This window comes from Phyllobates terribilis, unplaced genomic scaffold (assembly GCF_046119375.1).
Source record: "Phyllobates terribilis strain yellow unplaced genomic scaffold, ASM4611937v1 Scaffold_1__5_contigs__length_1240528914, whole genome shotgun sequence".
Classification (NCBI taxonomy): Eukaryota; Metazoa; Chordata; class Amphibia; order Anura; family Dendrobatidae; genus Phyllobates; species Phyllobates terribilis.
Window position 1 is genome coordinate 892,510,571 of NW_027362761.1, and position 14,976 is coordinate 892,525,546.

Here is a 14,976-nt window from a genome sequence, read left to right on the forward strand (position 1 = left end):
GGGAAAGGATCATATGGGAAGGATGGTTGAAATGAGGTCCTGCTGATCAACTAGATAGACTGCTGTGAATGTTCAATTTAAAATCTTCAGTGTGATAAGGAAACAAGCTTTCCCCTTTCAATGTACTAATTTACAATTGAGCAAGACATCAAGATTACACAGACCCCAAAGAAAGTGATTCCATAAACTGACATCTACAGCACTATTATAGGTAACAACTTTAGTGCCTTCCATTAGTTTCAGCCCCAGTGCACCCATGAGGGTTAGTCGCAATGCATGCATTAGCACTTTCCTTGGGGGCCCTTCATGAATGGCAACCATATTGCCCCCAAATCTAATAATTCCCATTTCACCACCCGTATGAATAATAGCCAGAGTGCTCTGATTAGTTCTGTATCACACTACCTTATCCCTTAATATCAATTTATGAAACAACAAAAAAGAAAATTTCCACCACAGGGAAAGGATGCCTGACATAAGCTGAAAGCTGCTACACAATTGTCCTGGGTCCTGGCTACTGCTAAACTCTCTTGTGCTCCACATCGGGCTTTGCAAGTAGCCTGGCGTGCCACTGAGCATATAACTAGACCTATATAAAACCCACCAAGACACTCACCTGTGTCTTAGTATTAAGACTCTTAGGGTATGTACCCACGATCAGGCTAGAGCAGCGCTTTGGATGCAGCGTATTTTCACTGCTTCCGATCCTGCATATAAATCCCCAATGAACACATTGCGAAATTACCGCATCCTATCCATTCTATCTGGGAAATTTCTGTTGTGGAGACCAGCGTCTCTGCAACAGAAATTGACATGCTGCGGCTTGTAAACCCGCGCCGCCGGTGAGTTTACGCGGAGTCAAATAGAAGCACAGTGGGCATGGGATTTCTATAAATCCCTTCCACTGTGCTTGTAATGTGAGCTGCATCCAAACTGCTGCCACTACGGATCATGGTCACATACCCTTACTTTGTGTGCACAGCTAACGGCTCCATATGTGTTTCCCTGTGTCCTAAATTGCAAAAAGAACTTCGGCACTCCATACATGAATATATAAGAAATATAGTATCTAGACTAATGTCGCTTTGAAAAATGAAAGTTTTTGCACATAATTTGGCCAATTTATGTGTGCCCATCAACCACGACAAGGTCACCTTCGTATGATGGGTAACTACGCTATGCTACCACTGGATATGCCACTCTTGGGCAGTAAGCCTGTATGGACAATATGTCTCTGCTTGGGCTTTAAACCTACAATGTATGGGCTGGTAGAGCTAGTTAAAACCACCTGTGAATGAATAGAAGGAATTAGTGGGAGGGACGCACGGTCAGAAAAAAGGCTGTCAAACTTCTAATAGTGCGAACACGTACCTGCTGCAATGTCCCAGGAGTGGGATCCCAAAAATGATTAATAGAAAAAAGAGAGGGGTCGCTCACTGGTCTATTCGGGTGCTCTGAAGAAAAAAGTAATCTCAATTGCAAAAAGAACTTTGGCACTCCATACATGAATATATAAGAAATATTGTATCTAGACTGATGTCACTTTGAAAAATGAAGGGTTTTTGCGCATAATTTGGCCAATTTATGTGTGTCCATCAACCACGACAAGGTCACCTTCGTATGATGGGTAACTACTCTATGCTACCACTGGATATGCCACTCTTGGGCTGTAAGCCTGTATGAACAATATGTCTCTGCTTGGGCTTTAAACCTACAATGTATGGGCTGGTAGAGCTAGTTAAAACCACCTGTGAATGAATAGAAGGAATTAGTGGGAGGGACGCAAGGTCAGAAAAAAGGCTGTCAAACTTCCCTGTGTCCTGTCGACCTGTGGCCTCCAATGCTTCAAATACCTATTTCCCTGTGTCATGTCTGCCTGCGGCCTGCAGTGCTCACTCCTCACTCCCTACATGCCTTGCTGCTGCTTTATCAATACCCAGAATCGGTGTGCCTACCATGACCTGAAAGATCCTATCTCCTTACTGGCAGACTCTGTATTGTGGTGAACGAGATTATTTTTGCACAAATTGTTCCAAACTAAAGGCCCAACAGGCAGAACTTCAGACTCTAGGTGAAGAGGGGAGTTATTGCCCTAAAATGAACTTTTACACCACTAAAGATAAATTACTCATGCCTATGTCTGTTTTTTACAGTTCCTCTGTGTTCACGAGACAAGTACTTATTGATTCCAGAGCAGCAAAGAATTTTATGGACTGCTCTCTGGTCAAAAGGCTGAAAATTCCTTTAGTTTCTTTGCAGACACCCCTGAAGTTAACCTCCCCTAATGGCTCGACACTTCCAGGTGGTCATATCCAACTCCAGACAGTGAAACTCTCCACATTGGTGCACTACACGTGGAGGATATTTCTTTTATAGTTTTGCCACTCTCTGATGCACCAGTGCTTTTGGGACTTCCGTGGCTACGGCTTCATGCTCCTGTCTTTGACTGGTCATCAGACCAGATCACCCAGTGGGCATCATCTTGTCATAACTGCTTCTGAATTGCACCTCAACCACCTTCTCTTAAACTCTACTTTACATCCACTGCCTATAATGTGTCTGCCTCCTATCAGGACTCCTTCAATGTCTTCTCCACGCATAGGGTCAAAGAGAACCATAGGAAAGACATGACTGAGCCTGAGCGGGTGCTTGTTTCTGCTGTTACGGAGAGGCCCTAAGAGTGGGGTACAGTTACACACCTGTCCTGGGTCTAGGCTCTGCTTCCTTCACTTGGGTCCGCTAAACTCTCTTATGCTCCACATCTGGCTTTGCAATTAGACTGACATGCTCCAATGTGATCATCTACTTAAGCCTATATAAGGCCCACCAAGACACACCCATGTGTCTTGGTATTAAGATACTTAAGTTTGTCTCTTCACCACTACCTGTGCCATACCAGTTCCCTGTGTCCTGTCTGCCTGTGGCCTCCAGTGCTCACTCCTCACTCCCTACGTGCCTTTATGCTGCTGCATCAACGCCTGGACCTGACTTAGAGGATCCACCCCACAAGGTGAGTCCTTAACAAAAGCCATAGTCTGATTGAAAAGATCTAGGTCGCAAAACACCCTAAAAAGTTTGAGACATGGACCAACTTGCTTCTGAAAAGCCTTCTTGGCCAAATAGAGCTGGATGAGAAACCAACATGACAGCTAAGAGTAGCCAGAATCTTCTATCATTTGTTTTTGGCTTTTGGCTCTTTTCACACTGTTGCTTTCTTCAGAAGTATATGTCAGAAGCTTTCCTGCCTCATATGCATTTAGAAAAAGTGTGAACAGATCCTAATGTGTATGGAGGAGGGCACTCTTGCAGCTCTGATGCCGATGTCAGAATTCTGTGCAGAAGTGAGCAATCCCATTCCTGATCAGGATGATTGATCACAGACTATTCCAGGTGCTTATTTTTTTTACCAGAGCTCCGTATTAGGCCACGTTGACATGCTCAATATTTGGTCAATATTTTACATCAGTATTTGTAAGCCAAAACCTGGAGTGGGTGATAAATACAGAAGTGGTGACGTGTTTCTATTATACTTTTCCTCTGATTGTTCCACTCCTGGTTTTGGCTTACAGATACTGATGTTAAATACTGACCAAATACTGAACGTGTGAACGTGGCCTTACCAGCATGGTGAAGTTGGAGCTGTATCGTGTATTGTGGGCTAAACTTATTTGTGTCACACTAGTTAAGTGCAAGATGAAGCAGAATTTTCAGCTTGTCGTATATCACTTCTGCCTTATTGGGCTATTGTTGGTTTATAGTATGCTAGTTCTAGAAATTGTCAGTGGGCCTGATATTTACGTTTTCATTAAATAAAGCAGTCAGTAAAGCAGAAGGCTAAATAATTTACAGTGATGATTAGTCTCTGCCTTTTGATATTTATGTCGCTGTCATGACTGACCTTCTTTACATTTGATTCCTCAGTACGTGGATGATTGTAGCCGTATTTCAGATTGTTTTATTAATGACATCTTTTAAACTTTGAAATTGCTCGGAAGTGAGTTGAGCCCTGAATTTCAATGACAAGTTTGGGATTGCACAAGAATTGATTAAAAAATGCTAGCGAAAGTCGTACATCAGAGCTCAACCAAACATATTTGTTTTATATTGTCAGCATGATCGCATCATGCTCTAATTTCAACTCTGAATAATTATCTACAATAAAAGAGAACAGCAGGGGGCAAATGATTCAAATCATCACCTTCGATATCCAGAGCGTACACACTTTGCATATATTTCAAACTAATTTTTACTACATTTGTCGGATGGAGTGTGTTGAATAGTGAAAGGGACCCAGAGAGTTGACATACTTTGCCCAGATAAGTGGCCACGTGGTCAACAGTCTATATCAGTCTAAGACCATGTTCACACGGTCAGTATTTGGTCAATATTTTACATTAGTATTTGTAAGCCAAAACCAGGAGAGGAACAATATAATAGAAACACGTCACCACTTCTGTATTTATCACCTACTCCTGGTTTTGTCTTACAAATACTGATGTGAAATACTGAATATGTGAATGTGGCCTAATATTAAGAGGTTTAAATGGAATCATTGACCATTGATGACCATGGTTGACCATTTTTTTACCACCTAATCCGAAAACAGCATAATGTAGAAACACAGATCCTGATTAGAGTGATGTGTTACTTATTGGGCTGATTGCTGTAGTTTTGATAAAATCACTGTTTATCAGCAGGATATTCTCACTAGAGGACTAGTAAACCTGCTGCCATGTAGTGCATTCTGCCTATGCACAGTGTACACAGAAATCTGTCAATCAGTGATGTGAGCAGGGTAATACAGAGATCAGCATTCAGTGAGCTGGAAGATCTGCAGCAGATGAAACAGTGATTTTATCAAAACTGCAGCAAGCAGCCCAGTAAGTGCTACATTGCTGCTATAACATTCTGCTCTCAGACGGGGAAGCAAAATCTGGTGACAAATTTTTGTTTTATAAGATGCATAGGACAAGCTGTTTAGTAAAGGAAAAATGCTATTTTATAGACAGAGCATAATTTGCAATACAAAAAAAATCACCGTCTAGGATTTCATGGACTTTACATCAGCCACAGACGTTGTAAACAGCTTTTGTTTGCACTTTAAATATTTTATTTCAGTGCTGCGCTGCTCAAATCTCTTTTCTGTGACCTTCCTGCTGCTCAGGCAACCTGTGATTCCATTATGTGTGGCCAGAAATAGAGATGGTATTCCCTGTTATTCTCTTGCTTCTCATGTGACATTACTCTAGAAGAAAAATCCTCAGTGGAATGTAAAATGTTGTGGAAATGAAGCTGGGTCTGTGCCTAGGAATCCTCAAGGAATAAAGGCAATCAAACAGATAAACAAGCAGAAGCAAAGAATCCAAATCAATAAGACGTGGAGTTACAGTGATTTGGCTAGTACACAGAATGGGATTGTTGGTTAGCACTGGTTGCACATAAATATACCACAAATTTTCATTTCCATACACAAACATTATAAAATGGCTTTTGTATTCTGATGGTGACAGTGGCAGGGAGTTTGCAGGTATATTATTAGATTACTCTGACCAGGCGTGTATATAGAAATCATGATGCCCCATAGCAGAAGTTTTAATGGCTCCCCTACCCCCATTAAACAAAAAAAAAATTATAGTCTGTGGGGTCACAGAGGAGCATATCTCACAACTTTGCAGTCTTTACAAAGTAATTTTCCTCCTACGGAAGACCTATATTCCCCTTTCATTGCACCCATAAAATATGATGTCAACAAAAGTGCCCCCCAAACACAGTATGATACCCCACAGTGAATTCCTCCACAGTACTCTCCATACAAACATTATGATGGCCCTACTATATCCCACCTCAAATATCCCGGCAAAGTATGGTGACCCCAACACAGTAACAACTAAGTTAATAGCTTAGTGGTTAGTGCACTGGCTTTGGGACGTAGAATTTTGTGTTCAAGTCCCATCAGCGAACTGTTACTTTTTTTTATTATTATTATTACAGTTGTAAAAGTCACTCGTCAGAATCACTCGTCAGAATCAGTTCTCAGACAGGGTATTTAGCCTCAAACTGACATCATTCTGATGTTTGATTTTGATATCTGATCATGTCCTAAAATGGACACTGTACAGTAGGGGTTGTCCAAGTAGGGAACAAGCCCTTTAAAAGATGTAGTTCCCAGAAAGTAGAAAGGTAAAAATGTAAAAGCTTGGCACATCCTCAAGGCTAAAGTAAAACATGTCCTTGGGTAGTTAAAAGGTTAATGTTCTATACCTGATGTTGGAATGGTAAAACCAATATGTTTGGAGGACTAGTGTAGTAAATATGGTTTAGAGAGGCATGTCTCGTAGAATGTGAGACCCCTATGGATCGAAGGCAGTAAAGGGGTTAAAATGGATATCATTAAAAGTTTTGGATAGTGGAGTGGTTGATGTGAACATTCTGGAGCATCTTTTCTTAGAATTTTATGATGTACTATTTGTTATTCCTACATGAACTATATAAATAAATTGTCAAGTGGGTGTTACCATCCTGTCATCAATGGAAGCATACTTATACTCAGTCTGATACTATCAGTTCTGATAGCAGCAGTCTGTGTATGTTCACACTGTCCTGACAAGAGAATAGCGGAATGGTAATGAACAGCTGTAAATGTATCCATACATTTTTAAGAAGAATAACAGGAACAGCAGAACTTAGAACTCCAAGATAAAATGCTGCAAAATTGTTTTATTCATGGGGGATATAGTAATGTAATAAAACAGATATGCAGCAAATCTGACAGTTCTACTTTAATGTAAACATCATTGGTGATCTAAGATAGAGAAGGTATAATTTTGATGGGACTGTATATCAAAAACAGTGAAGGGGTTAATTTTGAGATTCCTGGTGTAGAACAGTGAATGCATTAATAGAATCCTCCCTGCCAGTCTAAAGTGGTGAGGGTGTTAATCCAGACACAAAGATACCACTGGCATCCTTAGGCAAATATGGGGTTTAAAGGGAACCTGTCACTATTTTAATGAAGTCCCATCTGCAGACATCATGTAATAGAGCAGGGGGAGCGGAGCAGACTGATATCTAGTTTTGTGAGAAAACATTCAGTATACCCTCGGTTTCATAATTTAATCCTCTGCTCTTTCTGGGATTTTTGGTCCAGTGAGCGGTCCTATCAGTGACTGACAGCTGTCTATGTATACACACTTATACAAAGATGGCTGTCAGTCACTGATAGGACCGCCCACTGAATCTAAAATCCCAGAAAGAGAATAGGATTAAATGATAACCCAGGTTATACTGAATCTTTACTGACAACTATATACAGTATATCAATCTGCTCAGCTCCCCCGCTCTATAACATTGTGCCTGTAGATTGGACGGTATTTTCAAGGTGACTGGTTCCCTCTAACTGCTTCTGACCACATGATTTACCGTTTTTGCAAAATCATTTTCCTCCCTCTTCTTCCATTTTTTTTCCTGTCAAAATTTTTTTTTACGGCGTTCATTGTGCAGTAAAATTGACTTGAAAACATGATTCTTCGGGTTACTACAAATTATGGCAATTATGGCAATTATGGCAATGTCAAACTTGTATTTTTACTAACGCGGCAATACTAGATATGTTTATGGGGTTTTTTTTGCTTTTTTAAAGGGGAAAACATTTTTATTTTTTACTACACTTTTTAGTTCTCTTGGTGGCTTGAACCTGTCTGACCGTTTGCTCTATTTATTCCAATACTGCACTATTGCAGCATTTAACTATAATTATTTTCTCATATGAAGCCCAGGCTGTGGCTGACCTTCACAGGAGTACTGACATGGCAGCCATAGCAACCCATTGGCACTCTGCGATCATTTTGAGTGGGGGAGTGTTGGGCATACGGAATGGTGTGCCTCCAGACCATGCACCTTAAATGCTGCAGTCATAGATTGGCAGTGGCATTTAAAGAGTTAACCGCCGTGATACTAACTGTGTAACACGGGCACCCAAAATTACACATACTAGAGAGAAGTTAAATAAAATTATCCTACAAAAACATGACAAATACATGGGAAGAAGGCTTTACAGATTTCTGAAGTCTTGCATGTGCAGATTGTTATACATGTAGTGTACTCATTAGGCTTTTTCTGTGCTATATTATATTGTTCAGGATGCATAGTTATTCATAAGGTGAAGTGGATACGTTATAGAAGCAGTTATTTGAATTCCTTCTATTTCAATAAAGTTTTGGCATACGCTAAATCAAGTGTAAAAGTTATCACAGTGACTTATTTATTATGCAACTAATTCACTCTTTGCTTAGGTGTAACCACTCACTTCTCTAGTCTCAGGCAATGCCAGTTGCTTTATGTGGACTATACAGAAAGCCATTCAGTTTATTAGACAATGGAAATTACAACTATTTGGACAGTTAAGTAGGGTTCTTGGGTTTGGCAATCTATAACCCAAACACCTGGATAAATGTTGACCAATTTCCTCCCAACTTTCCCCTGATAGACTGTCAGGGGGACATAAGAATCGGGTGGTTGGACTTCAATAGCTGATCCTTTTATTTATAGAGCACACAGGAATACTCAGAGGGTTTCTGGTTTAAGGGAGTTATCTGTCTACTAAAACCATTGTTTAACCAATAGATATCTAAAGTGTATGGCCAGCTTTAGACCTAAGCCCCCATACAGTAGATGGCTGTCAACCAAATGATCAGCCAAATGCTCAGTGTTCATTTTGCACAGACTACTCAGTTCGAGGAAAAAAATCTGACGTGAACTGTCCCATAAACTGCCATAGGTACGAGTGCTTTCCATGAAAAAAAAGGATAGTATTTGTACATGAAAATATATGTTAATGAGCTATAACACAGGCAACCACATGTTCCCCTTATGAAGGATTGTAGAGAATGCTTTCCTATATATTTGATTTGATTAAGTAACCGATTAGTTTTCATTTTCAATCATGCATCACTGGTTAAGTGTTTATACTAAAGATTCCACAATAAGAGGTTTGCCCTCTTGTGTCTGAACAGTGGATTTTGCATTTGTTCTCAGAACTAAAGTAGCAAATATAGTGTTAGATTACCTGTTAATCATAAAGGTACCACATGCTGTGACTGAAATCCTCATGCAGACCCAAACAAAACATTTATGCAAAATATGAAGTAGCCCTACTGATTCCCTTTATTGTACAGTACATGTGCAGGATTTAACCCAGTGGTAATAGTGTAGCTGGGTTCAAAAGAGGATACAGAGGAATAGGCATAGCAAGAACAATAGTAGAAATGGAGAATGGGTCTATATATTTTTTTTCTGAAACTGATGACTACCATGATTATTTGGAACTAATGAAAACTGAAATTTAAGAACTTGAGAATGTTTAAACTCCAATTGTTAATGCAAATCCTTAGCTTTTTGTAGGTGCTTACAGATATACGGTGATCTCTTAAGAAGATTATTTGATACATAAACCAGTCCCATCCTGCTGTGCAGGAACCCAAGCTGAAGGCACTCACTCCAGGTTGTATAATGGCAGAAGAGTGGACAGCAAACATTTATACTGATTCCAGGTATGTTTTTGGAGTGGCACCTGACTGTGGATCCATTTGGAGCAGAAGATATTTCTTTGGATATTCAGAAAAGCCTATACATACTGCTGAAGGTATCAGGCAACTCTTTAGGACTCTGGAGCTATCCAAGCAGGTGGCTGTTATTAAAGTTCAGGCAAACATGAAGGAAATGACAGGCAATGAGCTGGCAGACATCGTACAGCTACCAGAGAACATTGTATTTACTGTGCAGCAGGATACACGTGTGGACTTCAAGCTGTTAAGTAAACTGCAGCAACAGTCCTCAAAGAAAATGAAGGGAGTAACATGTATGTGGTGTGTGGAGATCGTTAATAAATGTTGTCTTCATAGGTCACTTTTTCCTATCACGACCGATTTGTCACATATTAGGACTCATTGCACCAAAAAAGCAATAAGTATGGTAGATCAACATTAGCTAGCACCAGAGTTTAATCAGGCTCAGGCTGTTACTGCAAATGTTTCTGCCTGTATGGTGTCTGCCTTCCACAATCCAGGAAAAACTGTCAAGGTCCAGCAAGGATGCAGCCTAAGGCCATTGTTTCTGTTCCAATAATTGTATATTGATTTCATGCACTTACCCAAAGAAGGCACATATGAGTATGAGGATGGTCAGAGGCTTGGCCTTGTGAAAAAGCAACCACAAAAGCAATAGCTAAGAAGTTGATGTCAGAAAATGGTATGTTGATATGGGTTTCCGAAGGTAATAAGAGACAGGGGAACACATTTCATAGGAGCGTTACTGGGGAAAATTTTAGAGGACTTGGCATTGCACACTCCAAAACATCCTCAAAGCAGTTGAAAAGCTAAAAGAAAGATTGGGAAACACTATCAGTACATTACATCAGATACTGACAAACTCATCACCGTTTTCTCTTCCAAAAGGATAGGAGTGGTGGACTCTGGGTGGTTGTGAAGGATGTGAGGAAAAGATTGGAAGCTCGATTGGAAGGATCATTCTAAGTCCAAATAACCACCCCAACCTCAGATAAACTGGAAGGAAAGAACCCTTGGATACAAGCCTCTCATTGTAAAAAGGTATCAATAACGAGCAATAGTCAGACCACATCATGCATTTGATAAGTATTTTGAGGAAATATAAAGAGAAATTTAGGTGCTAAGTGCTTAAATACCTATAATCCCAGATTGGCATCAAGAGAATGCCAAGAGTGTGCAAAGCAGTCATCAAAGCAAAAGGTGGCTACTTTGAAGAACCTAGAATATAAGACATATTTTCAGTTGTTTCACACTTTTTTGTTACTTATATAATTCCACATGTGTTAATTCATAGTTTTGATGCCTTCAGTGTGAATGTACAATTTTCAAAGTCATGAAAATACAGAAAAATCTTTAAATAAGAAGGTGTGTCCAAACTTTTGGTCTGTACTGTATAAGGATATGTGTGCCAAAATGGTGACTTGGTAATAAATCACTACATATGGATCATGTTTGACATCAAAACCAGGGCACAAAAGACTCACAGGCAAGGTAGATAGTGTGCATTAATTACCAGAGCTGCATATGTTCCATACACCCTCACGTGTGCGGTAACATAATGATCCTGTGTTTTTAATTGGTTTTAATCGCGTAAATAATATATTACAATAAAGATTAACTGAACTACCTTTTGCTATGGTAGTAATTTTTATGGGTTTATATGATCCTTACATCTCCAAACACATGACTGGTTTAAAGCACACCACCACTGTATCTGACAGCAGTGGAAACATGTTCTGTGGAATGACAAATCTCGCTTATTTAACTAGAAGTCTGATGGACAAGTTTGCCTCTAGTGAATGCCAAGAGAACGTTACCTGTCTGACTTCATTGTGCCGGCTGCAAAGTTTGGTAAAGGAGGGATAATGGGTCATGAAAATAAATCTTAAAGGGGTTTTCCCACAATAATAAATGTAATCTGTGAATAAGAGCTTTAAAAAATAACGAAGTTTTCAAATACACAATTATTACTGAAAGCAAATTAGACTACTCATATGAGTGAGACAAACAGCATTATTCTCTGCAGCTGTCTGCCTGCACTATTGCCGAGAACCAATATTGAGCGCTTCTTTCGTGATTGACAGCTGGCCTGTTCTGTACACAGCCCAGTAAGACACTGCAGTTTTATACAGCTATCTGGCTGAACAGTACAGGTCAGCAGTCACAGAAGAAGTATTCATTCTCCTTTCTCTGCGGTAGTGCAGGCAGACAGCTGTATAGATCAGAGATGTCTGCCGGCTTCACATGAAAATGCAGATTTCCTGTCTTAGCAGTTGGTTATGTGTTGTCCTCGGTCTCCACACTCATAACCCATTTACTACCGAAAATCCATCTTTGCACACTTGACCAGAGTAGGAGAATCCTGCTACTGGACGAACTATATATCATTAGCAGCATGTAAGAGGAAAATGTTGCAATTTTGAAACTGAATTGTATTTCAAAAGTTTATTTTTCAAAGTTATTTTACACAGAATGCATTTATTAGCTTGGGGAAACCTCTTAAATGATTCACCCATACAAAGGCATTTTGGACAATTGTTTGCTTCCAACATTGTGGGAACAGTTTGGGGAAGGCCCGCTTCTATTCCAGCAGGAATTACCACAGTATTCTGAGTAAAGGCCATGATCCAATGGGTAACGTTTCTCCTTATGGAGAGTGGCATGCCAAGGTGAGGAGACTTTTAAGCCGCAATGCTCCTCTGGGACATGTGCAAATTGTCTCTTCAGAGAGGAAGATGATTAGAACTCTATTGCCATCTACAGTAAGTCATGTGACAAGGCTCATAGAGAGTCGATATTGACTTTTAGGATTGTTACTTCCTATAGGTGGCACTGAGTTCTAGTCCTCTTCCTCTCTGAAGAGGCAATTTGAGTAAAGTCCATACAAGACATAGTAGGGTGAGTTGGTGTTGAACTTGACTGGTCCACATACATTGGGCTGTATGTTACATCCTTATTGAGTGTTGCATTATTGCTTGCATCTTATTTTCTGCACGGAAGTAATTTCTAAATTTTAAAGTGTGGATATTGATGTGGATGAACTTCAGATCACAAGAGAAGAGAGAGTCAGTCATTTGTACATTGAACACTTTATTTAATTAAATCAGCCATTGTACACATTGCAGCTATGTATTGTTAGTGTGATTTATTTTTTGCCATTTTTAACTAAGACATGCCCTCATAGATATATTAAATTAGTGTTATCACCATGGGAACAAGATGCTGAATCATCAACTTAAATGCCACTTCTCACAGTAGTAAACTTGGTTTTATAACAGAGCAGAAATATAAAGGAACCAGAACCCATAAATGTGAGGAACAATTTATGATGTTACACAGACATCATCTGCACTGCAAATAGCACAACCGACCTGTTTCTTCAGACCTTGTCACACAATGGACATGATAGTCCCAAATGACAATAGCTGCAAGATTCCCATCCCAACTTCATGGTAAGTGACCTGACTTTTCCACTGAGAAAGTCATTTAGCAATGTTTTGGACAGAAAGAAATGAAGCTAAACAGTAGGTTTTTTAATTAAATCACCCCAAGGACCCTATTGAATTGTTAAGAGATTAAATGAAACCCTATTAATTTACAACTGACATTCGTCTCTCTCGGTGGGTCATTTTCCCGCATAAATTGTGAAGCGCAAAAGCCGAATTTTGTTTATTTATTTTTTTCCCTTGTATTTATAAATTAGCGTGATCTTGATTAATGCAATGTTTTGTTCTTTTTCGATTCCCAATCTCTACTTACATTAAATAAATGGGTTTAAAAGGTATAGTGCTTATATGTATTTTTATATATATATTTGTACGTTTAAAAGGCTACATAGTTTAAACCACAAGAAGAATAAGGTACAGAAGACAAAAAATATTTCCATTTTCTTTATAATCCCTTCTTTTAAAAAAAAAGTGCATAAATGCTAGAATCATTTTCAAGGATTAGTCTCGACGTAAAAACATAAAAAATAGAAGAACTGAAACCTGCATTGTGTCTTTAGTTTTGCCATAAAAATAAAATACAGAAATAGAAGAGGACACATTTGTGAAAACTGCTTGCTCAGTGCTAAGAGGGTTAACAAGTTCCACACATGATTACAGGAGTTTAATCTTTGTTTAATGCCACATGCATGTGCCATAGGAAATCCTGATAAACAAGGTGACTTATTTATTAGTAGTTTTGCTTAACTGGGGAATTATCTCGCCCATTTCATTATTTACAGTGCCACCATCAGCAGCTTTTTTCTCTAGTTATAGGACTATATGGTATGCTATAGCATTGACGTGAACACGTAGGTGTGGACTAGCATGTGCCCACGTTACAATATCAGAATATTTTGAATGCCTGCTTTTTTTATAAGCAGTAACTTAGTTATGTATTTGGTTATTCCATTTCCATAACTGCAGAGAAGAAACCTTAGATCCAGGGATACTAGAATAACCTGGAGCTTTAATGACTTGGAATCCTGATCTAAATGCAGAAATCATTATCAAGTCTCTCGCATTCACTACTTTGCTTTCTTCTACGCAAAGTATAATAAAGGCCGATAGTAGTATCTGGTATCTTCAAAACCACCAAGCACATTCACTCTGTGTAAGTAATATGGTATGGTCCATCCTTCTTAACAGCCTGTGCAGACGCCATGAAGAGGCCTGTGGACGGAGCTGACATGTAGGAGGAAGGGGACTGAGTGAGAATATATGGATATACCATCCAAAAGGAAAGGATGCAATCTTTGGTCACAAATTATCTTTGCATTTACAAACGAAACTGATCATATTCTTTATGACATTTGCAGAACAGGAGTGTCAGTGTTACCCAGTGCGCGTGGAGGTACCCATGGCCCTTGTGCATGGAGTAGAATGTATCTTTTGCATACTGACTACAGATATGTGTTGTAAGTATGAAGCAGCAGCCTCTCATTTGGCCTTTTTCTCCCAGTCCTCTCCACAGAAGCGGTTGAGAAGTTGCTGAAGGTCAGTCTGGAGGTCATCCTTCTGTAGCACTTCAGGAACATCCTCCAGCTCCTCAACGAAAACATGTTTCCCATGCTGGTCCTTCACCACAGTCCTCTTCTGTGCGCTGGCTTTATTCATCATTGTTCTGCAGGGCAGAAAACATATAATACGTTACATTTACGTTATATGACATGAGATTTCCTCATTTCCCTGCAGAAGTCAGCAAGGAATTACAATGAATGAGTTATCATAAAAAGAATATCAGTTCTATAGTTAGTCAGCACATTTTATTGCAGTGGTTATTAATCAATGCCGTATTACGGTAACACCCAGAGAATTGTTTGATATTAAAGAAAATCAGTGGGGAAATAAATATGTCATTCTCCAACATAAGCCACATCATGGTGCCAATCTCCACGCAGAGCATTGCTAGGGGAGAATATGGAGCC

General features: G+C 39.5%; 1 protein-coding gene across 50 annotated transcripts in view; it reads right to left on the reverse strand.

Annotated features, from left to right (window-relative positions):
• Window positions 1-12,636: 12,636 nt before the first annotated feature.
• The window catches only part of ANK2 (ankyrin 2), a 701,030-nt gene continuing 698,690 nt past the window's right edge, over window positions 12,637-14,976 (reverse strand). For 49 of the 50 annotated variants that reach the window (XM_073640230.1, XM_073640294.1, XM_073640221.1 and 46 more), the window contains one exon: window positions 12,637-14,672. In XM_073640230.1, the coding sequence (XP_073496331.1) occupies window positions 14,489-14,672 (184 nt within the window). In that variant the 3' untranslated portion in view covers window positions 12,637-14,488. The remainder of the gene's footprint in view (window positions 14,673-14,976) is intronic. The other variant, XM_073640339.1, reaches the window with a different exon arrangement.